Source organism: Podarcis melisellensis, assembly GCF_964234715.1.
Source record: "Podarcis melisellensis genome assembly, chromosome: 15".
Classification (NCBI taxonomy): Eukaryota; Metazoa; Chordata; class Lepidosauria; order Squamata; family Lacertidae; genus Podarcis; species Podarcis melisellensis.
The window spans coordinates 35,945,215-35,972,373 of record NC_138532.1 but is presented as its reverse complement, the minus strand read 5'-3'; the positions used below and the strand labels follow the sequence as shown (position 1 = coordinate 35,972,373).

At 46.1% G+C, this 27,159-nt stretch overlaps 1 protein-coding gene across 4 annotated transcripts in view; it reads left to right on the top strand.

Annotated features, from left to right (window-relative positions):
• RAP1GAP2 (RAP1 GTPase activating protein 2) overlaps nt 1-27,159 on the top strand; it is a 202,092-nt gene that overhangs the window by 21,057 nt on the left and 153,876 nt on the right. For 3 of the 4 annotated variants that reach the window (XM_081890329.1, XM_081890334.1, XM_081890337.1), the window contains one exon: nt 24,166-24,201. In XM_081890329.1, coding sequence (XP_081746455.1) covers nt 24,166-24,201 — 36 coding nt within the window. Of the gene's footprint in view, nt 1-14,731; nt 14,810-24,165; nt 24,202-27,159 lie in introns of those variants that run through there. The other variant, XM_081890330.1, reaches the window with a different exon arrangement.

Below are 27,159 nucleotides of genomic sequence, written 5' to 3'. Positions count from 1 at the left end.
CTTCATTGGGTGCCCTTCAGTTCCAGCGTTATGAGAAAGGAAGAAAAACTATCCTCGATTCACTTTCTCCTTGTCATGTATCATTTTACCATGCTACCTCTTTTCTCTAAACTAAAAATGTCAAAATACTGCATTTTTTCCTCGTAAGGGAGCCACTCCATCCCCTTGATCATGGATAGGCAAACTAAGGCCCGGGGGCCGGATCCGGCCCAATCACCTTCTAAATCTGGCCCGCGGACCGTCTGGGAATCAGCGTGTTTTTACAAGAGTAGAATGTGTGTTTTTATTTAAAATGCATCTCTGGGTTATTTGTGGTGCGTAGGAATTCATTCATCCCTCCCCCCCCCCAGATTATAGTCTGGCCCCCCACAAAGTCTGAGGGACAGTGGACCGGCCCCTTGCTGAAAAAGTATGCTGACCCCTGCCCTAATCAATTTGGCTGCCCCTTTCTGAACCTTTCCCAAGTCTGCAATATCCTTTTTCAAGTGAGGTGACCAGAACTGTACACAATACTCCCAGCAACAGTAGATTGGTATAATGGCGTTGGGATACTGACAGTTTTGCTTTCAATTCCCTCTGTGGAACTCAGTGCTGCTGTTGGAAAAGGATACTCCAAACTACGTAACCATGGCGACCGGAGGTTGGAACGAGTCGTATTCTGAACATCCATACAATAATGTCTGTGGGAGCTGTTAACGTTCTGCATTGTGTTTTCCTTTGAGCAGGTGTTTGATCTTGACTCCTGGGGAATATTTCCCCATAGTATAACAGTTTTGCAGGTCTCTCTCGCTCTGCCCCCCACCCCCACTCAAAACTATTCTTGTTAAGTGTTCTTAGATATCTTACCACAACGAGATTTCAAAATTCTTGGGTGAGGGATGCTTGAATCGACCAGTTTGGGTTTCTCATTCTTTTCCATCTCAAGTTCAGTTCTTCACAATTCCATATTGGCATAATAATAATAATAATAATAATAATAATAATAATAATAATAATTTTTTATTTATACTGCGCCCATCTGGCTGGGTTTCCCCAGCCACTCTGGGCGGCTTCCAACAAAGATCAAAAATACACTAAAATGTCACACATTAAAATCTTCTCTGAAGAGGGGTTGATGGCTAAACTACTCTTGGAATCATGACACTGCAAGGGGAATAGAGGCTCTCTTGATGCCTCTCAATACCCCTAACAAACTACAGCTCCCAGAATTCTTTGGGAGAAACCATGGCTGTTCAAAGTGGCATCCTAGTTCCTTAAATGCACACTGCGGATGTGGCTGAGGGCTGCTTCCCTAAATTGGGAGCAGGCAACCTCAGGTTGGTATGGGCCCAATCTGCCTCTTTCCCCACAGCCCACTGGATGGGGAAAGTTAGGATAAGCCAAGTGAGTGGAAGAAAGAGAGAAAGGAATGCCCCCCATTTGACAGGAGGCCCATCATCCATCTTCATGTGGTCCCTGATAGATTTGCCCTGATGGAATACAACCCCTGAGAAACACGTGTTTATGCCCACCTCTCTCCCCTAAATGTTAAAAGGTAAAGGGGACCCCTGACCATTAGATCCAGTCATGGCCTTCTCTGGGGTTGCGGCGCTCATCTCGCTTTATTGGCCAAAGGAGCCGGGATACAGCTTCCGGGTCATGTGGCCAGCATGACTAAGCCGCTTCTGGCGAAACCAGAGCAGCGCACGGAAACACCGTTTACCTTCCCGCCGGAGTGGTACCTATTTATTTACTTGCACTTTTGACGTGCTTTCAAACTGCTAGGTTGGCAGGAGCTGTGAATGAGCAACGGGAGCTCACCCTGTCGTGGGGATTCGAACCGCCGACCTTCTGATCAGCAAGTCCTAGGCTCTGTGCTTTAACCCACAGCGCGGCCCCCTGCTTCTAATATATTAGAATTGATGTGTTTTCATGGTTTCTCGACAGTGACCCATTTGTCCATCCTTTATATACCCAAATTACATTTCTCAACGCCCTTGCTGCTGCATTCCTCGCTTGCTTGATCCAGTCCCAAACAGATGGATGAGCGTTTTCGGAGCTGCTTCTCTTCCCTGTTGGCAGCCAACAGAATTTATATTGTTTTGTTTTTGTAGGGATTTTATATAGTGGCAGAGGGGGAAAAAAACACAACCCCAGAGATACCTCTCTCATTTTGTGTGCGGGTGCAAGCGTGCCGATTTGCGTGTTTCAAAAGGGGTGCGACTGCCAGAGTTTCCAGTCCTCCAGGACAAATCCATATCTGGAAACGCTACACAGAAGCGAGCCTCTCACTGCTTTTAATGATTCTGGAGTAAATCCAGGGCAACACTGGTCTTGTCTGTGTGCTGCTCAAAACAAACAAACAAACCATCCTATTTGGATATACTGATGGATTTGATCTCAAGGTCACCCGGCTTCTAAAAATGGTTCCTTTCCTTGTTTCCTCACTGGGACTCAGCCCAAGTCTGCAAGATCTTGTTTGTGGGACTAAGAGATGCCACCTTGTAAACAGGCTCTTCAGTTGTGTAACACGGCCATTGTTTCTTTCCCCCTTAAAATATAGGCCGGCCCTTGAGTTATGATTAATGGCCTTGATATCCAGTGACCGCTCCAGTGCTCCCTGGAATTTCTCTCACAAGTGGAGTGGGTGGCGCCCAACTTTGGGACCACTCCAGAGCAGGAGTGATGATGTCATCGACTGGAGCACCAGAGGAATTGATGGGCTGTTCTTGCTCTGGACAGCGAGTGAAGCAAGAATGAGGCTTTTGAGTTGCACTATTATTTTGCAACTATTATCCTTAAGGAAATCAGCCCTGAGTGCTCACTGGAAGGACAGATCGTGAAGCTGAGGCCCCAATACTTTGGCCACCTCATGAGAAGAGAAGACTCCCTGGAAAAGACTCTGATGTTGGGAAAGATGGAGGGCACAAGGAGAAGGGGACGACAGAGGACAAGATGGTTGGACAATGTTCTCAAAGCTACCAGTATGAGTTTGACCAAACTGCGGGAGGCAGTGGAGGACAGAAGTGCCTGGCGTGCTCTGGTCCATGGGGTCATGAAGAGTCGGACACGACTAAACGACTAAACAACAACAACAAAATTATTTTGCAACAGCTTAGCACAGCTAAGATTGAAGAAAACAGCCAAAGAGAGGCTGGGTACGACTTCCCTTTTCTTCCACAGGCTTCTAATTTCATGCTACCAGTTTAAATAGCAACGCTTGTTTGCAAGTTTGTCTTTGCAACTTAAAGCTTTTCAGTGGGCTGCAGATCTATTATTAAAGCTCAATGTGCTTTACAAGTTAAACCACCACATCACTGGTTTTGGACAGAGATGGATGAGCTTGTCTCCACTTGGCTCAGATTGAAAACCCTTGGAAAGCTTGGTTTATTTTCCAAATCACAGCACTGGACTAGGAGGAAAGCCTCTTAACTCAGTAGTGTGATGGGAAGGGGAACATTTATAAAATCAAGCACTTCTTCTTAACCCTTCCAAACCCTCACTTCTCTCTTTCCCATGCTACTATTGGTCCAAAGTCAGCAGAGAGGAAGGCTGTGTATGCATCAGAGAACTCTGGGGAGCTGCAGTTTAGCCTTATAACTCTATAACTCCCAGCACTCTTTACAAACTGCAGCCCCAGGATTCTTTGAAGGAAGCCACCTGCTTCCAATTGTGTTTTAAATTATGGTGCTTACCCACAGCCCATGCTTCTGTGATCATTTTTGTTACGTAAGATACCAGTAGCCCAGGAGAAGAGGCTGCAATCTCCCAGAGAGCAACATTTCAGAATCCGTGGGCTGGGCTTTCATCTAAATAATGCATCTTTCCCTACCGCCTCCTTTTTTTTTATGAGATGACATTTTAGACATCGAAAATAATCACTGTGGCTTGCTTTTCTGCTTCTGGAGAGTAGCCAAACTGGCTTTGAGTCTAGAAGTAACATGAAATCTGGGGGGGAGGAGAAGACAGCAGGCGAGGCTCGCTTACAGACTTTGGTCCGCATTCCCTGTGGAGGCTGGTCTATAATGCTAAAAGCACATGCGTTGCATTTTTATCTAATGCCATTGTCTGTGTTGCAACCTCCCGGCCCCTCATATCTCTGCGCACCATCATCATAAATAGATGAACTGCCCCACCACTGCGTGAAGTATTAATGGCACAATCAATCTTTCATGGTGCAAGGTTGCAAAGGAGAGAATTATTTCGTCCTTCCTAGGCATAATTTCAGAACCTTGTCGACTTTCTCCCCCCCGCCTCCCCAATTAGTATGCAGAATATAATAATAATAATATTTTATTTATACCCCGCCCTTCCTGGTTCAAAAACTGGGCTCGAGGCGGCTAACGACACATTTAAAACACTTAATTATAAAAGCAGCATAAAATACAGTATAAAAACATGAACAACAATAAAATACAAAAATCAAAAATCAATTAGATAATCCCCAGGGCTAGCTGGCTGAATATACTAAACTGTAAAGATTTTCCTGGTTAGCTGCCTTTCGATTCTCCTGAATTGTGGCCAAACTTGGATGGCATTAAAAAAAGACTGGGCAAATTCATGGAAGAAAAGACGACAGATGGCTACTAGGCAAGATGGCTATGCTCTGCCTCCATGGTCGGAGGCAACAACACTTCTGAATATTGGTTACTGGAAACTGCAGGTGGGGAGAGTTGTGTTGGGCCTCAGGTACCATTTTTGGGCTTCGCTTTGGGGCATCTGATTGGTCACTGTGAGAACAGGATGCTGGACGAGATGGGCCACTGGCCTGATCCAGCAGGCTCTTCTTGTGGGAATGTTGTGGACTGTAGGAGAGGAAATAATAATAATAATAATAATAATAATAATAATAATAATAATAATAATTTATTTATACCCCGCCCATCTGGCTGAGTTTCCCTGGCCACTTTGGGCAGCTCCCAATCGAGTGTTAAAAACAATACAGCATTAAATATTAAAAACTTCCCTGAACAGGGCTGCCTTCAGATGTCTTTTAAAGATAAGATAGCTGCTTCTTTCCTTGACATCTGATGGGAGGGCGTTCCACAGGGTGGGTGCCACTACCGAGAAGGCCCTCTGCCTGGTTTCCCGTAACCTCACTTTTTGCAGTGAGGGAACCACCAGAAGGCCCTCAGCGCTGGATCTCAGTGTCTGGGCTGAATGATGGGGGTGGAGACACTCTTTCAGGTATGCTGGGCCGAGGCCGTTTAGGGCTTTAAAGGTCAGCAGCAACACTTTGAATTGTGCTCGGAAACGTACTGGGAGCCAATGCAGATCTCTCAGGACCGGTGTTATGTGGCTCCAGCAGCCACTCCCAGTCACCAGTCTAGCTGCCGCATTCTGGGTTACCGCAATTTCCGGGTCACCTTCAAAGCAAATATTATCCTTCCTAACTCATGCTAGTGAGTCAAGTATCCATTCCCTTTATATAGCAGGAAGCTAGTTTGTAGATTTGTTTGAATCTCTTAAAGGTAAAGGTAAAGGAACCCTTGACCGTTAGGTCCAGTTGCGGACGACTCTGGGGTTGTGGCAATCATCTCGCTTTATTGGCCGAGGGAGCCGGCGTACAGCTTCCGGGTCATGTGGCCAGCGTGAATAAGCCACTTCTGGGGAACCAGAGCCGTGCACGGAAACGCCGTTTACCTTCCCGCCAGAGCAGTACCTATTTATCTACTTCCACTTTGAAGTGCTTTCGAACTGCTAGGTTGGCAGGAGCAGGGACCGAGCAACGGGAGCTCACCCTGTCGTGGGGATTCGAACTGCTGACCTTCTGATCGGCAAGCCCTAGGCTCTGTGGTTTAACCTACAGTGCCACCCACATCCCTCTTAGTTAAGATTATTTCCTGGTGTCCCCTTTTATCCCTCCTAAAAGAATAAAGACACGAGAGTCTTTCTGAGTAAAGTAGCAACAAGTTTACTCACATTTCAGTTCTCGATATGATCCCTGAAAGGCAGGCTTTACTTGATAGTTACACAATAAACTGTGAGCTCATCTCATAGGGAGACTGAACTCATGTGCTGCTGGCTGAGAGCCAGCAGACAGCAAAATTACATTAAGAGTACAAAATTACATTAAGAGTCCACCTCTCAATAAGTGTGCATTCTTGAATCTCTTTAGTTGAGCAATCCAGTCTGGCTTGCCCAGATTGGATTCATTCCTGGTAAATTTCCTTTGATCCCTCTCAAAAGAATAAAGACACAACTGTCTTTCCTTAAATGTAACAAGAAGTTTACTCACATTCAGTCATAGCTGTCAACCTTCCCCTTTTTTTGGGGGGGGGAATTCTCTTGTTCCAAAGCCGTTTCCCGCTGCTATCATGGATTGTTAGATATCCCGTAGACTGTCCCCGGGACAGGTGAGGCTGCTGATCCCTTATTTTTAGGCTGCTGATCCCTTATTTTCAAATTTGAAAGTTGACAGCTATGCATTCGGTTCACAGTATGATCCCTGAAGGCATGTAGTTACAGAGAAAGGTGTGGATTCATCCCATATGGGGATTTATCCCATGTGCTGCTGGCTGAGGGCCAGCCTTGCAGTCCAAGAGAAACAAAAGAGTAAAGGAGGAAGATGGCTGTGTGACTGGACCTTTCATTAGGTACCTTGTCGCATGCAGGGGGAGGATGCTCTAGACCAGGTGTAACAGGAAGTTATACTGGCTGGAGTAACATCCCCCTGTCTGTGTCCACTCTAGGGAAACAAGGAATGTTGCATTTGACTGCTCCAATGGATAACATCCCACACTTCTGATGTTCATACACTATATTAACAATAAAAGTTAATAATAATAGTAATAGAGAATGCAGAAAAATAACGGATAATACAGAAAAAAGGAAATGATGCAAACAAACATAACTAAAATCATGTTACAATATTTCATATAGGTCAAAAAATGATATTGATCTATGTTGAACTGACCCTAATCATTACAAAACGCAAGAAAGATTGAGTTCTATGAATTTGTTTGCTTGCTCTCTTGTCTCTTTCTCTAATATGAAATGCAAGTTTTCTTAGTATTCCTATATGCCAGATGTTTTCCAGCCAGTCTAGAATTGAGGGTGCCCAGCTTTTCTCTGATGCTTTAGAGATAGGCAATAGAAATCTTCGTTGCTTTAAACCATTTCTAAACTATTTCCAGGCAAAAACTGAGGCATAAAGATATCTACATGGGAGGCACCAGCTTTGTGAAGGATGTTCTCTCTATTCCTCATATATTTCCCCAATTAATGGCTGTTTTGTCTATGTAATAAGAGTAAAATATATAAGCATGAATGCGTTATGGCAGTGGCATAGCGTGGTTTGTCAGCACCCGGGGCAAGGCAAGTAATTTGTGCTCCCTAACCCATGGATTTGCGCCCCCTAACCCTAACCTAACCCTAACCCCCAGATGTTGCGCCCGGTGCGGCCGGCCGCCCCTGCACCCCCCACGCTACGCCACTGCGTTATGGTGACCCCAACAGTGATATGTTTCCTTGAGCTTTATTACTCTGGTACATTTTGCTATAAAAAGTCTCTCTGTTGCCATTGCTTTCTAACCTTGACCGTGTTGAGTATTTTGACCATGTACACTATGTCCCAAAGTTTTACGATCCTGTCCTCGACTGTTGGAGTTCTTCCCCCAACCCAGTATACACAAATAATAATCTGGACAGCCATTAGAAGATGTACTATCATCCATTTATCCTCAGATGAAGCTAAGTCCTTCGTAGAAGAGAACAGTACAGTTGACGGGTCTAAGAGTAGTTTATAGTCTGTTGTTATTGAATAACTCTCACTAACCAAGGGAGAGAGGCAACATAACAGAACCTCTAGAATACTATGAAAAAAATTAAAGGGAAAAACATCATCATTTACTTTGTCGTTCCAGAAATGTAAAAGGAAGGCCCATCTCTCAAAAAGTGTGCATTCTTTTTTAAAAAATAAGATCTTATTAAAGCTTTTTCACAATACAATAAGACAAATAAAACCAATTTAAATAACAACACAGAGAGAAAGATAAAAAGAAATACAGCACCCTCTCTCAAAAGCGGCTCTTAACCCTTGTCTCTGGAATGCTCTTCAGTTCACACAAAACTTTTGTTTTCAGTTAATGTCTTTTCCTGATTGTAAAGCGCAGTATTACAGATCGACTCTGAAATAAATGAAGCTTAAGAACAGGGCCCCTAATCCTGGAGTGGCCACGGAAGTGACTTTAGTCAATATTTCCTTTTTTAAAAATGGGTCTAGTCGATCCAATTTGAGTCGCGTGACTCAAATTGATTAATTTTTTTGTTGTATGTATTTTTCAACAATCCCAGCGTTTGAGAGTCAACAGCAGATACCCTGCTTGCGAGATTCGCACTGGGTGCCAGGTTCAAGGTGCTGTCACAAATACAGCTCAGGATCCGGTTACTTGAGAGGCCACCTTCTCCTGCAGTCGGTAGCAGAGTCTCTCTCCTGCAAGTTACAGATCCCAGAAGCCCAATAAGGCAGAGCAGAGCTTTTAGTGTGGCTGCCCCTGTCTGTGGAATAGTGTGCCCTTCAAGATATAAACAAGGGCTTTGTACTTCCAAGAAGAAACTAAAGACATTTTGTTCGAACTGGTTTTTCCAGCTGGATAAATAGGTCTTTGCTATTGTTCTAGTTTTCCTTTAAATTGACCAGCCTTTTTCTTTTCTTTTCTAACAAAATCTACAGCTCTTTTGACTGGACATTGACTTGAGACAATTGTGTAAAGTGTGATTAATAATAAAATAATAATAGATGACTTTTGAGGTAAATCTCAATTCTATGATGAATATTGCAAAGAAGTGTTTTCTCCCCCCCCCTCAACTCCCTGTTCTGAATCTGGCACCAGTCAGTGTTATTGTTGGTCTTCTAACTAGCCCAGACCATCCCTATTTTCCAGGGACGTCCCTGATCTAGAGAAGCCAGCTTGGTTTCTGATTTGATCCCAAAATGTCCTGCTTTTCCTTAGGACGTCCCTATTTTCATTTGAGAAATGTTGGAGGGTATGGAATTATGGGACCGTGAGCCGTCTGAAGGCAGCCCTGTATAGGGATTTTTAAAATGTTTAATTTTTATTATGTGTTTATATATATTGGAAGCTGCCCAGAGTGGCTGGGGCAACCCCAGTGTGGGGGGGTATAAATAATAAAATAATTCTTATGGAATGGGACGTCCCTGTTTTCACCAGAGAAATGTTGGCGGTATGTTAGTCCTCTATCATAACTTAATCTAAGTTTTTGGGGCCTGAATGCCTGACAGGGAGTTCCTGGCCTGGCTGGGATAAAAAAAAGAGCTCAACAACTTTGACCTGAATTCCCCGAAAGGGGGTAGATCACTGCCAGTTTTTAACTCTGTGAGTAGCTCGCAGTCTCTTGGTGGAGGTGCCCCCCCCCCCGCTTTAGAACAAGGGGAAGTCAGGACAAGTAGCTGCTATGAGCTCAGCCAGCAGGGGGCGTATTTCTGCGCATCTCATCTGCCAACCAGTGACACATTAATTAGCCAAATGGAGATTTGCCAGCTGTGGCGTGAAGCTTCGTTATTTACGCACCAGCTGTGCCCAAACAGCATTGAGAGATCTGACTTTGCCCAACACAGAGATCTAGTTCATGTCGACCTAGGTTTGGCACCGGCTCACGGCGAAGAATTTTATGTGGCTTCCAGGTGGTGGAGATGGGTGAGGGCTTGCAAATGACGGCTTGGGAACGCCGACTCTCTTATTGCCTTTGCTCTTGAGGGGCCGAATCCTCTTTAACAGGTTAATTAGAGCAGTTCCCTTTGGTTTTCATTTCTGCCATATAACAATTTTTTTTTTTTAAAAAAACCCCAACAACAACAGAAAAACTGCCCTTGAAATGAGAACAGGAAAAATAGGTTAGGAAGGGTAGAGAGGTGTATGGTCTCTGTTTATCGGGGAACTCATTCTGATTTGCTTTGCAAGAACCTTACACGGGGTTAGATTATATTGGTCTTCATTGAACATTCATCCCGATGTACACTTCTTCCCATTAATGATTCGCTCGCCCTGCAATTCTCAACATATTTCCCCTTCACTCTCCAAATTGCAAAATGTCTGTTGTTATTATTATTATTATTATTATTATTATTATTATTATTATTATTATTGATTTGTTCTGCTCAGGCAGGGATCAGAGCATTTTTTATCACCCCAAAGGCAGCACCAGTAGTGGATGAAACCTTGTGCTGTAGGCTGCAGTCTAGCCATGCAAAAGCCAGACGTTTCCTTCTGCGCATCTCTCCTTCCACACATAATTGCAATTTAAGACTGTGTTTCCCCCCTCCCCAGGCAAAGGAACTGGCATGGAGCAGAGTCAAGAGGGAGTCTATTCCGGGGAGACTCCCGAGGGCCAGAGGCAAAGGCCTGAAGAGCCACATTCAGCCCCTAGCTCTGACATTCCTTACCCCTGAGCTCAGAGCATTGGCCTAGTGCAAGAGGCAGCGCTCCACTCACTCCACCACTTCTGCTGATTCTCTGAGAGAATCCTAGAATTGTTGGAAGGGATCCCGAGGATCATCTCACCCAACCCCCTGCAATGCCGGAATTTGTCCCGTATGGGGATCGAACCTGTAGACTTGGCGTTATCAGCACCGTGCTCTAACCGACTGAGAGAGAGGCATTGTGGCGTGCTGTGCTGCTGCTTGTCTTCTGGTGGGGTAGGGCAGGAGCTGGCAATTCCTACCTCGCCTCATGTAGCAAAGGGGGTGAGAATTCTTTAATCTCTGAATCTTCCGCTCTGGAGAAAGCAGCAAAGGATTGCCCCCCCTCTTTCCACAGGAGGACGGTTGTGGAAACTTGGGGTGTGTGTGTCAATCTTGGCCCCGGTTTAACTTCTGCATGCAGAGTCACAACACCTCCCTGCCAACACAAAGAGCTATTGTTTATCCTACCACTGAATTCTAAGGCATGGCCGTTCCCATTGTGGTGTAGTGGTTAAGAGCGGTAGATTCGTAACCTGGTGAACTGGGTTCGCTTCCCTGCTCCTCCACATGAAGCTGCTGGGTGACCTTGGGCTAGTCACACTTCTCTGAAGTCTCTCAGCCTCACTCACCTCACAGAGTGTTTGTTGTGGGGGAGGAAGGGAAAAGGAGATTGTTAGCCGCTTTGAGACTCCTTAGGGTAGTGATAAAGCGGATATCAAATCCAAATCCAAACTCTTCTTCCCACCCTTTGACTCCACTAGCAATAAAGAGAATTGCGCAAACCTCTCTTTCCGAATCTCTGCACTGTCTTCTGTGACGGGGACATTGCAGGGGGTCAGGCTGGATGACCCCTGGGTTTCCTTCCGCCCCTACAATTCTATGATTCTTTGACTTGTGGGTGCTTTCGATTAGCAGTGGCCAGGCTGCGGCAGATTAGCTCTCACAGGCGACCTGTTTCTTTCATAAGCCATCTTATGTAACCTGCTTAACGGGATGTGATTTGCCCATAAGGTGCACTGGTGCTGCCTGTGCCTCGAAGCTGCTTTGCTTCTGGTGATTTGCTTGCATCCTAGGCAGGGCTGTAGCTCAGCTTTCTTGTGCACAGAAGGTCCCGGGTTTGATCCCTGGCATCTCCAGGCAGGGCTGGGAGATGCTCCCTGCCTGAAGCTCTGGAGAGCTGCTGCCAGTCCGAGAAGGCAATGCTGAGCTAGATGGACCCAATGGTGAATGCCTAGGGGGATGACCATGTATGGACTTTAATAATAATAATAATAATAATAATAATAATAATAATAATAATAATAAAATTTATACCCCGCCCATCTGGCTGGGTTTCCCCAGCCACTCTGGGCGGCTTCCAACAGAATATTAAAATACAATAGTCTGTCAAACATTAAAAGCTTCCCTAAAGAGGGCTGCCTTCAGATGTCTTCTAAAGGTCTGGTAGTTGTTTTTCTCTTTGACATCTGGTGGGAGGGCATTCCACAAGGCGGGTGCCACTACCGAGAAGGCCCATGCACATCCTTGTGGGTTTCATAATGGAAGAAAGGCAGGAGACAAGAAAATAATTTTTAAAATGTGTATGTGTGTGGGGAGTTGAGCACAGCTGTTCGTTACAACTTATTGATTATTATTTATTTCAACTGCTTGTATTAGAGAGGCTGGTCCATTGGGACTGTCTGTCTTCTTCCTTGCATCCAGCCCAGAGGGCGGCTCTGATTGCCAGCCTCCTCCTCCTTAGAGCTTATTGTTGCCCCTTGCAGAACTCAACAGAGAAGATAGGGGCCAAACTAGAACTGCCTTGGCCTCTAGGAGTTGGTGCCTACATCTGACAGTAAGAGCTGTTTGGCAGTGGAATGGTCTCCCTTCCAAGGTTGTGGCCTCTCCTTCCTTGGAGGTTTTTAAGGAGACGTTGGATGGCCATCTGTCATGGATGCTTTAGCTGAGATCCCTGCATTGCAAGGGGGTTGGGCTAGATGACCCTGGGGTCCCTTCCAACTCTATGATTCTATGATTCTAACTTGGCTCTGGTGCCACCTACTCTTGGGCTCCCTCCCTCCCAACCTACCAGTCCCAATGGGCAGCAGCCACCACAGATTTCCATGCCACTTATTCCCCAAAGTTTGGCACAGCTGTCTGTCCTTTGCCTTCGAAGGCGATGCTTCTAAGCCACAAAGGGCATTGCTTCTTGTAACCGAGGATGCCTCCGCCACGATCTTGGCAGAATCTTTTCTGTAAATGTTACCCAGATGGTTTGTGCTGAGGTCATTCCGTTCTGCCAGGGATTTAAGAGGGCACGGACGGAGACCCAAAGCTGCCTTGACACTGGGCAGCAGCAAATCTACTGCCGCTTTTGCCTTTGAGATATTCGTGTTTATTCCCTTCATTAAAGCTGTGTTGCCTTTGAGGCAGCTTGACGCTGCTGGTCCGGCTGCCGTGATGTTCCAGGGCTCTTAACATCTAGGAAGCAGTTTTCACTCAGTATCCTTGGGGTTTGATGGATAGCTGTCACTTTAAGTCATAGGAGACGGCATCTGTTTGTTTGTACTTTGCAATTTACTGAGGACCATTATCTGCTATTGGATGATGGCTCGGTTCTGGACAAAGGTCCAGTTAAATTCCCATTTAACTAAGTTAACTCTTCACATTAATTCCCAGGCTTGGAGCACCTGCAGTGTTCCAAAGTTCTCATTTCTTCTCTTGCAAACTTCCTGTGGCATCCGTCTGTCCCAAGAGACAATGGAGTGTGCCTCCAGGGGTGAAGTCAGGCCAATTAGCCCCATCTTACTTCCTTCTACAGCAAGTGCAGAAACTGCCTTCTTGACCACTGAGGTCTCTATTGCTCTTGCCCACTCAATCTGGTATTGCTCTGTCATCCGGGTACATTTCATAGCTGAGACACAAGGCAGTGGACACTCGATGGGGATAAATTCAGCCGATTCTTGCTTCATATGGAAATGAGTTTTGAAGATGCCTTTATCTTATGAAACAGCCTGCCACCCCCACTACAGAGCGTCCTTCAAGGAAGAGGCCAGAGTGCATATTGCTGCACTTCACGCAGCCAAAATGAGCAGCAGGAATGGAAAAAGTGGAATGTGTGATGCTTGGAAGGGGCACCAACTTAGCACTTAGAAGAAAAGAAATCTTGTTCAGCTCGCAGCTAGTAATTTAAAAGACTTTCATGAGAAAGCTGAAGGTCAAGATTTACATTTAAATGGGGTTTTGAAGTCAGGTCAGTCTACTTGCACGGAGTCGACTAATTTTCTTCCAGGAAATGGAACCACGCAAAGAGGGATGTGAGTTCTCATGGCGTCAGTGGGGCTGTCTTAGGCAGGTGTGGAAAACCCTTGGATCTCCAGATGTTGAAGCATAGAGCCCAGCCTCCCTGGCAAAAGCTGGGAGTCTGAAGCTTATGGGGACAGCAGACATCAGAGCATTTTTCACATTCATAATGGACCCCTCCAGATTTGTGTATCCTCCCCCCTTCCCATGGGTGTATTCTACAACAGTGTTGGTGTAATAATTGTGCATTAGTCATGGGTTTAAAATGGAACAACCCCATTGGGCTGAGGAGCCCAGTTATGTTACCCCCTGCCTGCAGAGTTGGCAGCCTCTCACCCTTTTTCGAACACCCTCCCTCATTGAGTGTTCCCTCAGTCTCCTCTGCTCTCCCCTCTCTACTTGGGAGTCCTCTGAGAAGCAGCTGCTTCTGCCCCCCGGTCTCTAAGCTGCCCCCCACCCCAAAGAGAGGGGTTTACAAGAGGCACTATTCACCTGCAGAGCTTATAGCCAGGGCTGCTGCAATAAACAGCTGTGCAAGCCTTTGGGAGGCAGAAATGTGAGAGGGCATCGGAGGAGGGAGGGGAGGAAAGAGGGGCAGAGGCCTGTGTTGCCTGAGGCACCCCTGACCATCATTCAGGGCACCCCAGGGTGCCACGCCACACTGCTTGAAAACCACTGTGTTAAAGGAATGAGTAGTAGATGGAGGACAAAAAAGAAAGAAAGAAAGAAAGAAAGAAAGAAAGAAAGAAAGAAAGAAAGAAAGAAAGAAAGAAAGAAAGAAAGAAAAAGTTTTATGGCACTTAAAAGAAAATAAATAAATAACTGGGCACGCTATTTCCCAGAGAGGAGGGACCGCACCTCCTTAATCGAGAATCGCAGAGGCGTTCGGGGCAGGAAGTGGTCACAGCGGTTTCCTTCACGTGCCAGAAGGATACAACATGTAGCTGCAGTTTAAGAAACACCCTTTGAAATATGTGTCTCCCCGGTTGTTCGGCCCCGGTGTGAGCGAGCCAGAGAGCGAGCAGCCCTCCTGAGGAATAAGAGCAGGTCACAGTGCCAGGAGCCAGGAGCAGCGGCCACCATGTTTCAGAGGAAGCGGAGCGTCTCCTTTGGAGGCTACGGATGGTGGGTCTGTCTTCATTTACTTTGCAGAGCTGGGGTTGCCGAGGGAGATCTTCCTGGCGTCCATCTGAGCCTGGATAGCTCAGTGGGTTAGAGCGTGGTGCTGATGACGCCAAGGTTGCAGGTTCGATCCCTGTATGGGACAGCTGCATATTCCTGCATTGAAGGGGTTGGACTAGATGATCCTCAGGATCCCTTCCAAGTCTGTAATTCTACGATTTGTTTAGAATTTCAGAAAGGGGCTCTTAAGCGCAACCTCAACAAAGTATGTTTTGACAAAGTGTTTAGTTTGTGTTGTCTGTACCAGAGGTTTAGGTGCTGGTGGGTGGGGGTGGGGAATCTGTCTGCATTTCTGTTCACAAATATCCCCATTACGGAGAAGCTTTCAGACAGCACTTTATGCCATTTTCCTAATGTTTCTGTGCCCAGTAATTTCAATACTTTAAGTTATCTTTCACATGGCACAGAAAACCAGTGGAACCTAGTGGGAGCATGGCGCTCATTCCCATGTTATTTGCTTCCAGACAAAATCTGTTTGCAACCTTGTTGCTCCAGACAAATGTGGGAGTTTTGCGTCGCCAATTTCCCCAGGATGAAATTTGTGCTGGTTTTCAAGCACACAGTTCTTTCCCATTCTTTAAAATTTAGTGTCATGTGCTGATATACTGATCTAAAAGCCACCGTTCCATAACGCAACAGGCAATGAATGCAGTGTGACAAAGATGGTTGGACTCCAGGGTAGAAGCGCTAGCGTTGTACTCAGGAAATCCAGCACAATCACACACCCACACCCACCCACATCTGAAATGCATCCTCACATTCAAGAGGACTTAACACCACGTGGCCCAAATGTGCACACATTACCCTAATCTGTATGATGTCGAGGTTTTTCTGCGTACGTTTGTGAGTGTTTATCTTTGGCACTGGAAGAGGGAAGATGGAAGGAAGAGGAAGGAGCCCCTGATCTTTGAGCGCTCGCGCACACACACACACACAGAGATAGCCTTTGTGATGCAAAGGCTTTTGGTTGCTACTCTGCCCACCTCTTTCAACAAAGGGTGGAGGGCGAATCCTTGGATTTTTTACGGAAGGCTTGACCCATCCAAATTTTGTTGACCCCCCTAATACTGGATCAGGCCAGTGGTCCATCTAGTTTGGCATATTGTTCTCACAGCAGCCAACCAGATCTCCCTATGCTCCCTATGGGAAGACCCTAAGCCAACACGATGCTCTCCTGTGGTGATCACACAGGGTCCCCGGATGTTTCACCATCTATTGATCCCAGTGCCACCACTTTATTTCTCACTGCCACCACCCAGGTACCGCCCTACCTGGTACAATACTGAGTCCAGTCAGGGTTAAATTGGAACATAGACTTCTGTTTATTTATTGCAGTTTAACAAGCGTGTGGTTTCATAAACAGTATTGGTCAATTACAATCATGGGGTGCCTATCCAGACCTATAACTTCCGCTACCTGCTCTCACTCACTAAACCACCTCTCAGATATTTACTTGTCTTCCCAGCTCCTAACTGTTCCTGACTCAGCTTATTTCACTACACTAACTCACCCTACCCACAGAATCTATCCCAATTCACTCCCACTCCAACCAACCACCCAATGAACTCTCCCCTTCGCCCCTCCCAGAGCTGGTTTTATAGTCCCTCTGACTCCACCCCTGGGTTCTGATTGGGTAACCTCTTTAACTATTTCACCTCCAGCACTCTCATATGTTAATGTCACACCTGCAACTAATACCATCCCTGTCAGCTTGCCATGTTGACTAGGTCGGATGGGAACCGGAGTCCAAGCACATTGTGAAGGCACCACATTGCCTACCTGTGCCAAGGTAGTTAGTTATGGGCAGCACAGGTCCGCTCCACTTCACTGTGGGGAGGAGTTGCGGTGGACCACGAGGCCACCCACTCTCCTCCGGGGGCGTGGGACAAAGTCCCACATTGCCCGGGGATCCCAGCCATGTCAGCGACCAGCCAGCCAATCCGCTAGCTGGTGGGAGGTGTGGCCATCACCTGCCCCCCCAAGCTTAAAGGTATTCCGTTAAAGGAATCCGGGGGTGTGGATCTTGTCCGAAGCCCAGGGTGGGGCTAGGGCCATGACACGACCCTGATGGGAACACCCGGGGGAGCTCGAGTTGGTTTGCATTGATGGGGCTCCCCCTTCTGGTGGTTTACCCTTACCAGACTCACTGCACAACGGGCAGAAGTCAGATATAGTTGGGTTCATTCAATGCCTAAGCCAATACCGCTCACATTCTGCAATCAGTAAAGTTGTGGCCAAAATTAGCCCAATAACATTAACCTAATATCTGTGTCCTTGTGTGTGTTATTCTTCAACGAAGGGGTGGTGTCGGGGTCTTGACACGCAACTGCAACTTGCCCATCCTGCAGTTTCTTACAAGTGGCCTTTAGAAGCACTCTGGGGCAGGCATTGTGAGGGGGCTCCACTCTAGCAGGGGAAGGCCTGGCCGGCTGCATCCTGTCTCCACTCGCAATCCACCTGGCTGCCCAGGAGACAACTGCGCCATGCATTGTTGGGCCAAAAAAGGGAGCAACCTCCCTCTCTCGCAGCACCTTTGGGATTGCTGCAGTCTAGTTGCACCCTTCAGAATTTGCACTCGGGTCCGCGGCCACTGCTGCCCCCCCATGCCACCTGGAGATGCTGGGGACTGACCCTGAGAAGGGCTACATTCAAAGCAGGTGAACTACCACTGACCTCTGCCTCTTCCCCATTGTTTTTCTTAAGAAGGAACAGAAGAAGCTTCCTCATTTCAAAACTGGGCTTTGTCTCATCTGGCACATTGCTGTCTGCACTAGGGATGAGCCTCAGCCAAATATTGGGCAGTGGGGGGACTTTTCAGATGTTTGTTTGGCTTCTCTTTTTAAAGATAACCGAGGGGTTTTCCCCCCTTCTTTCTTAATCACTGAAGAACAGAAGAAGGATCGCCACCACTTCCTGTCATGCCCAGCAATATTCTTTGGGGGTAAAATATGACTGTTGTATCGTGGACAATGCCTGAAAGTTCACATAGTTCAGTGGCAAAGTGTCTGCCTCTCACACAGGAGGTCCCAGGTTTGATCCTTAGCACCTCCAGGTAGGGCTGGGATTCAAGCCTGAAACCTTGGAGAGCTGCTGCCAGCCAGTGTGGACAGTACTAAAGTAGATTGACCAATGGTCTGATTCCTATGTCTCCTCCCACCCCAAATCTCATGGGTGACGAAACAGTTCCACAATAATGACCATGCATGGAGATTTTACATGGACACTCCAGAAACCTAGGCAATAATAATAATAATAATAATAAATAATAATAATAATAATAATAATAATAATAATAATTTTTATACCCTGCACTCCCCAGCCAGAACCGAGCTCAGGGTGGCTAACACCAATAAAATTACAATAAAATGTAATAGAAAAAAAGTTAATTAAAATACGGGTTAAAATATGGGTTAAAATACAATTTAAAATGCAGTCTCATTTTAGTAGTAGCCCATAAATCAAAACCATCAGGGGAGGGAAACAGAAGGGTCAGACTGAGTCCAAGCCAAAGGCCAGGCAGATCAGCTCCGTCTTGCAGGCCCTGTGGAAAGATGTCAAATCCTGCAGGGCCCTGGTCTCTTGTGAGAGAGTGTTCCACCAAGTGGGGACCATGACTGAAAATGCCCTGACCCTAGGTGAGACCAGTCTAACTACCTTCCGGCTCAAGACCTCCAAAGTGTTGTTATTTGTGGGCCTTAAGGTCCTCCGCGGGGGGGTCCTTTCTCCAGCTCTGCCTGGAGATGTTGGGAAATGAACTTGGGGATGGGTAAGGAATTTGATTCTGCTCGCTTTTGAAAGCAAACCTGCCTGATTCTCACATTCCAGAACAATACCGGAAACACACCTGCCCTTCGACATTCTCACTTCTCTGAATTTTGCAGTGCATTTCTCGGCCCAAGTGAATGCATACACCAGGGGGGAGTGTGCAAGGCAGTGCAATGGAGATGTTCATGAAAATAACACACAAAGAAGGCATTCTGTTAGGGAAATCTGCTTTGCAAAAAAAGTGCACGTTAGGCAAAACTGCAGACAGAAATGTGTTGTTTTAGGAGGGATTTGCTCTCAAATGCTGATGGGTTTCCATGAGGACTTGAAATAATAATAATAATAATAATAATAATAATAATAATAATAATAATAATAATAATTCACAAACTGATATGGAGCTTTGGTGAAATGAACATACAGTTGTGAAAATGTGTAATGGAGAAATCCCAAAACTGGAAGATTTGCCTGTCCCTAATTGAACATTTCCCCCTAAAGGACATGCTCTGCCACGGAGCTGAGACTTTCATTGCCCAAGGAAACAAAATGCTCAGGAGCTTGAGTTACATTTCTTGGGCACTGACTGTTTTTAAATGCAAAACTTACAAGTTTTGATCACAGATACACCTCAAGCCACTGTGCTTTCGGTGTGCCTGTCTTTCGACAACAGGCCTAGGGTCGTATCCAATGAAGTTTTACTCAGAGTAGACCAAGTGAAATTAATGGAGTCAAGTTGGCCATGCCCATCTGCTTCAATGAGTAGGACTAGCATTGGTTACAACCCATGACCTGTCATGCCTCCATCTTGTAATGCTATTAAAAAGGAAAGAGCCTGATTCCATGTGCCTAAAATTTCGTGTTGGGGAAAAAGGAGAAGGAACTATAGGGACACAGAGAAAGAGACAGAGACAGAAAGGGTCTTGCTCACAGTGACTTAAGCCCCTTCCACCATTGGAGCCGGCCCACCCATTTGCCAATGAACATGAGAAGGTCACCACTACTTTCTTGCATGTTGGCTACAAACCATGCCATCAATTTCTTTGCATGCAAAAGTTCAATCTCTGGAGTTGCTATCTAGAGCTGTGAGAAGAGCCTGTCAGAAATTCTGCAGAGCTGCTACCAGTCAGTGTAGACAGTACTGAGCTCCATGGACCAATGGTCTGACTCAGGAGAAGGCAGTTGTCTATGTTTCCTAGGTGATGTGTCTGAGTTTTACAATTGTCTGAGAGATTAGCACAGAGGAAGTTAGGGAATGAGGAAAATGATCAAGCCGGGTCTGGATACGTCTTTCCTTTTCTTTGAAGAGGTTCGTATTTCAGGCTGGCTGTTTAGTAGTCATGATGAGTCCCTGCACTTAAAAAAAAAAAAGAAAACAGACCACTCCACTACTGCAGTCCTTTATCTTGTATTTTATCTTTTGCATGTAATCTGCCTGGAGAATGCTTTTGCATTAATAGATGACCTAGAAATATATAAAACGAACAGTCACTAAACTAAGGGAAGGGGAGGAGTGAAAAAAAGCAACCATCAGCATGGGAACTTGTGCCAGAGTAGCTCAGACCTATGAATCAGCGGGTTGGCTGCAAATGCACAGTATTCTCGAGTGCTGAGTTCAAGTACAGGAAAGTCTGTCTCTGTGTGTTTACTGAAAAGGAAGCGGTTGGCAGAACAGCTCTTATCTTGGCTATCTTGCTAAATGTGCTTTTGTCTGGGTGGAGTGGTTGGTCACACCCATTACCGTGAGAAATTTGATGCTTTTAGCATTGATTTCTGGGCCTGCACAGGACAGGGAATGCACAAGACAGTGGAGGTGCTTAGCTACCCCTATCTGCCCACCTCCTTACTTCCAACCAGCCGGCGGTCATTTCTCTCCTCCTTAAGTCTCAGTGTTGCCTTTGTAAAACCCAGCAGGGAGGAGGAGGGTGGGGACAATGAGTTGGCTGTGCTTGCCATTGTCTCGGGTGCCACCTACTGTTGGCCTCCCTGCCTCCCAACCTAACAATCCCAATGGGAACCAACCACCTGTGATGAAGCCCACTGGCCCATACACTAGAGTTGGCTCTTTGGTCTACGTAGCCCCCATAAGGACAATGCCAAGAGTTCTTCCGGGTCAAATCAAAAGCCCTGCTAGATATACCCCAGCATACTTTTCTCACAAATAGATGCCTGGGAGAAGACTCCGGGTGAGTAACCCCGCTCCCAATCCATGCCCCCCAGAAATTGGTGCTTGAAGACATGCTGTCTCTGGTAGTGGAGCTACTACATAGCCATTGTGGCAAGCAGCCATAGATAGTCTCATCACCCATGCATTTGCTGACTCGCCTTTTAAAGCTATCCATGTCGGTGCCCATTGCTGCATCTTGTGGTAGTGCAGCAAATTCCTTAGTTTAAGTTATGACGAAGTGACTTCTCTCTCTGGGATCTTCCTGCATTCAGCCTCATTGGAGAAAGATTCAGTTTCGCTTGCATTTTTACGAGAAACTACTTGATCTGTGCTTCTTGAACCAATACGGAAAATAGCATTCAGCTGTCCTTTGCCATCCTCCCAAGCTACAATTCTCAGAGCGGTTTAACCTCTTCCTAGGGAACTCTGGGAATTGTATAGCTCTGTGGCAGGAATAATAATAATAATAATAGTAATAATAATAATAATAATAATAATAATAATAATAATAATAATAATTTATTATTTATACCCCGCCCATCTGGCTGAGTCTCCCCAGCCACTTTGGGTGGCTCTCAATCAAATGTTAAAAACAGTACAGCATTAAATATTAAAAACTTCCCTAAACAGGGCTGCCTTCAGATGTCTTTTAAAGATAGGATAGTTGCTTATTTCCTTCACATCTGAAGGGAGGGTGTTCCACAGGGTGGGTGCCACTATCAAGAAGACCCTCTGTCTGGTTCCCTGTAACCTCACTTCTCGCAATGAGGGAACCACCAGAAGGCCCCCAGCACTGGACCTCACAACCCTTAGGACCTATAACATGTGGCAGTTCCCATAATTCTTTGGTGGGGAAGCCATGGCTGTTTAAAGTGGCTTTAAATGTATGGCCTTAGTGTGACTCTTCTGGGCCACCTGCAAAAGACTTTGTGCATTTGCAGGCCACCTCCGTCAGGTCTGTTGTTGAAAAACAACCCCTCCCTTCCCATCAGCTTGGTCAGAGTGAAACTCTGGCTTCCTGTGGGTGATCTAGGTTTTCTCGGGTGAAGAAACAGCAACTGGTAGCAGATATCCCCACCCGCCAACTCACAGGTCCACTGCTGTGAAATCTAAACTGTAATTTTGCACGATAAATCTTTCATTTGCTTCTTTGTTTCATAAGGAGGGCAACAGCCTTGTTCTCTCTACAACTCTCTGAGCTCATTTTCATCTATAAAAAGGCTCATCCAACAAGGATTCTCTCACCATGCACACACAGACACACACAGTCTCGAAAGCCATTTTAAAAACCAGGAAAACCAGCAACGGTGCGTAGCGAAATAATGCAATATGTTACAACAAAATGTAGGGATGGTGTCCATCTTAAATGGGTCTCAAAGGAGCCAGGAACATCATTGCAGCCTGGTTAGATCATTTTTATTTTTGTGTTTATGTGTTTGTGTTAAAAAAAACACAACAGCTTTGAGTAAAAGGTGCTGCCAATTTATTGGAGGAGCAGATTTTTTAAAAATCTATTTTAATACAAGGACTCAGAGCCAACCACCCACAGGTATGGTTTTTAAAAAACCCCACAAAAAACCTCAGAGGCCTTCTGCTTTATTTCTCACATAGGAAAGCAAAGGCCTCTCATATCTCGCTGCTAGGAGACATGCAACACAATATCTAAAATGGGCTGGAGAAACTGGGCTGGATGAGGAAATCTATCTATTACTATTCTCTCCAACCTTAAGTCTACTTCTTCACATTTCCACACCAGTCTGTGCCCCTCCCCTCTTAAAAAGAAGTCCTCATGAAAAATCATCAATACTTTAGTGCAAATTGCTACTAACAACACATGCAGGTATTCCATTTTGCCTAATATACATTTTTGTTTTGGGCAAAGCAGTGTTCCCTGCTATACAGAATGTTGCTATTTTGCACAGATATATGCATTTACAGGCACACTTTATACCCCAGTATATGCATGTTTTGCATGCGTTACTTGGCCGGAGAACGGCATTGTAAAATTCAGAGAAGTGCAAAGTTTGAAGGACAGCTGTTTGGAAAGTGCAGATTTGGTAGTTTTGGCTTGAAATGTGAACTGGACTGATTTTCTCCCCGAAAGCTACCTGTGGCTTAGCAGAAGTTACTGGATTCCAACTCCCATCATCCCCAGCCAGCAAAGCCAATGGTCAATGATGATGGGATTGGAGTCCAGCAACATTTGGAGGGCCACAGGTTTCCTTACCCTAGAAGCAGCAGCAGCAGCAACAACAATTATAACTTGCCCATCTGACTGGGTTGCCCTAGAATGTTTTCTTTCTATTCACCTGTAAAGGTAAAGGGACCTCTGACCATTAGGTCCAGTCGTGGCTGACTCTGGGGTTGGGGCGCTCATCTTGCTTTATTGGCCGAGGGAGCCGGCATACAGCTTCCGGGTCATGTGGCCAGCATGACTAAGCTGCTTCTGGCGAACCAGAGCAGCACACGGAAATGCTGTCTACCTTCCCGCCGGAGCGGTACCTATTTATCTACTTGCACTTTAACGTGCTTTCAAACTGCTAGGTTGGCAGGAGCAGGGACCGAGCAATGGGAGCTCACCCCGTCACGGGGATTCGAACCACCGGCCTTCTGATCAGCAAGTCCTAGGCTCTGTAGTTTAACCCACAGCGCCACCCGCATCCCTATACTCTGTGTTAACTAATTTAAGACTGCAGTCCTACACCTACACACACACACACACACACACACACACACACACACACAGCCACTGGGAGTTGACTCGACTGAATATTATGGGATAGCTTTCTGAGTAAAGAACTGTAGGGGGCACTCTGCAACAATGCAATCCTATAGATGCTTCCTTTGAAGTAAGCGCAGAATTTAAATGAGATTTACACCCAGGCAGGATTTCACCCCTATTGATTTAAGATTTTTGAAAACTGGGTGGCCACCCTACCTTTGGGGCATTGTTAATGTTCACTCCTCTAGTCATGAGTAGGTGGGGGAGGGGAAAAGACTGTATAGGGCATTAAAGCCTTGCTTTCTGCATCCTTGGAAATCCTATCCATTTCTTCCGAACATCAAGCTTGCGAGATGGTTGCTTTCAGTTCTTGCCATATTTTTCATTCATATCCCATTGCTTCTATGAACTAGAAACTGGATCTTTAAACAACCCTCAAATCTTGATTTTATTTTATTTTATTTTTAGGATGATGAATTGAGGACCCATCCCCATTTCCTGCCCTTGTAGGTGTGTTGTCGGAATACACACCACGGGGCCTGCTTTTCGGCCAAAAAATGCAGGAAATGAGGGGTATCTTACCAATAAAAGTAACAAGAAGAACAATCTGCTTAACATTCTCTCCCTCCCATCCCTCATCTTTTCCAGGATTGACAAAACCATGCTTGCAAGCCTGAAGATCAAGTGAGTAACTGATTATTTTATCTAATTCATTCTTTACACTGCTTGGTTGGCATCCCATGTGATGATAAGTTTTCTGGAAGGCCTCTTTCCTATAAGGCATGCTTCTCTTTCTTCTTTGATATGCTTGCAAAGCTGGAAAACAGCGGGTGATCTTATGTTCTTGGACTTGATGGAAGCATTATATAAGTGGTCCCAGTGAAATAGCTGGCTGGTTGTTACTCGGTCGGTTGTGCCTTACTTTCTTTCTTTTGTCTTTGATTATATATAAAAACCAACCGAAATGAAATTGGAGGGGGTGGGACAGTGGTAAGGAGGCAGCTCTTTCCGTTCCAACCTGTGTTCCTTACAATCACTGCTCCATCCATTCCAGTTCAGTGCCTACCAAATACTATGTTCTTTGCCTAGCTGTCTGCTCTTCAACACAAGTTGAAGAGTTAACTACTTACGTCACTTAAGTTCATTTCGATGTGAAGGAAATGTCAGAACAATGGGAAAACAACAACACTGGTTTTCATTTCTGACCACAGATTCACACGCGAAAGGCAGCAATTTCTGTTCCATTTTCCATTTTCACTGGAATTCTCAGACATCTCTACCTGCTATTTGCCCAAGGAAGTGAACTGCCACTAGTGCTTTCAACAATGTCCTTGTAAGATACAAAGTAGCTCAGGGAAAGGGCTATAGCTCAGGGGTAAAACATCTCCTTTGTATGCAAAAGGTCCCAGGGTCAACTTCCTACATCTCCAAGGGGAGTTGGGAAAGTCCCTTGTCCGAAACAATGGAAAACCATTGGCAAACAAGGTTCCTAGCTCCAAGGGTGGAATTTAGGAGCATGATTTTCCTTAGAGCCATTTTGCATGTGTGTGTGATGGCCAAATCCCCTTTAAGTATCAGGCTAAAGGTCCAGCATCCTATTCTCACAGCGTCCACCCAGATGCCCTCTGGGAAACCCACAAAGAGGACCTCAGAGCAGCAGTGTTCAAGGTGGCTTGGCTGGCTTTAAAAGGGGGTTTAGAAATGCAGGTTCATGGACTATAATGGCCAGTAGCCACAATGGCAATTTTTTTCCTTCCACTGTCAGAGGCAGCGAGGTTCTGGATCTGCAAGTGAGAAGAGTGTTGCTGTGCACAGGACCTGCTTGCAGTCTTCCCCCTCTCCAGTTTCATTTCTGGTTGGCCACTGTGAGAGCAGAGTCTTGGACTAGATGGGCCTCTGGCCTGATCCAGCAGAGCTCTTCTGGCGTTCTTATGGCAGAGTCACTTCTGATAGGGCAGGGTCAAGGTAGCACGCTGATTAGGATCAGTGAAGGCAAAAAACATGGTCTTTCAGGACCCTGGACAGTTCATCAGCACAGGTGACGACTGGAACTCATTCCGGGAGATGTCTACTGAAATCTGGCTGGTCTGGACCTGCCGTTAACATGCCCCCATCCTGAGGAGCTCTCGTTTGGCTATTGCTTGATTTTGCATCCGTTGACTTCTATGGCTTTGGGGTGGTGAGGATTGCATCCTGGGCTGCCCTCGGTGTCTGATGAGTTGGGTAAAGCTGCATCCTTTGGCCTGGAAGGTCTTGAAATTGGAGACAACCCCTTTCCAGATGATGCTTCCTCTGAGCCACAGGGAGGATTGAGGCCAGAGAACATGAGTCTGGATGGGAAGGGTGGTGTAGCTTAGTGGTTAGAGCACCTGCTTTGCATGCAGAGGGTCCCAGGTTCAATCCCTGGTTGCATCACAAGGTAGGGCTGCGAAAGACTCCCTATCTGGAAACCGTGCACAATCACTGCCAATCAGTGTTAACAATAACGAGTTAGATGGACCGCTGAGACTGACTCTGTATAAGGCAGCTTCCTACGTAGACCTGGGAAGGAGAAATTGCTTTTGCCATGGACCAAATGCATCTTCTTCTTGTAGCCATAGAAGCTGCCAGCTCCTGGCAACTCCAAGCGGGGAAGGGGAAACCGGAATGCTGCCTTCTGCCCCTGTTTTGTTTTCATTTCTGCCGCTGCACTATTTTTAATCTCGGTACGCCTGGTTATTTCTCTCTCCACCCTCCACCTCCTGCAGCCCCGTTCCGAAGGCCGAGGTGATTCATGTTCTGAACAATTATATCCAATTCAGCCCTTTTCTGTTTGAAGTGAGGCTTGGGCAGTAGGCTGTAGGAATCATACAGCTATCGCTTTGTGGGAACAAGAAAGGAACGCTCTCAAACAGAGGTTCCGAAAGCCTGGTCCGTGGAACAGCTTCATTCAGGACCACGACATCTAGCATAGCGTATTAGAATTGCCAAGCAACCAGCAGAAAAATCATTGATCGGTACTCCAGGGCTCTCAGCAATTCTCAAGTGGTCTGGGTGTGTGTGTGATGGTGGAGTTTGACCTTTCACAAAGAGGACTGTCCTCTGCAAAGCAGAACACACCTAGAGAGCATTTCCCAACCCCCTGTTGTAGCAATTTGTTTCATTGATTTCTGCACCAAGGTAGACCACCCTTTCCCAACCAGGTCCCTTCCTGACGTTGTTAAGACTCAAACTCCCATGAGCTACAGCCACAATGGCTGTTGCGCAGGGATGATGGGAGCTGTAGTCCAAGGATATCTGGAGCTCTTCGGGTTGTGGAAGGTTGAGTTTGACTTTGTCTGGTTCTGCGATGCCCAAATATCCCCAGCTGTCAGTACCTGGGCTGGTTGCACTGGCACCAACTCTATAGGGTGAAGGCATCTTGGGACCCCTCAATGTTGATGGGATGGAGGAGCCGAGTGCAGCATGGCTTCAGTGGCTGTCTCCTTCTGAGTGCAAGAGAGGAGGAGCCGCTGGCCATTGAAGCCATGGGTTCTGTGCTCAGCATCCTCCCAACGATGTGACGTCTTGCGCACAGTGCGCAATGCGCACATGACATCACATGTGTGTATGAGGATAATAAACTTATGCATATCTGTTTACTAATGTATGGAAGTGTAACAG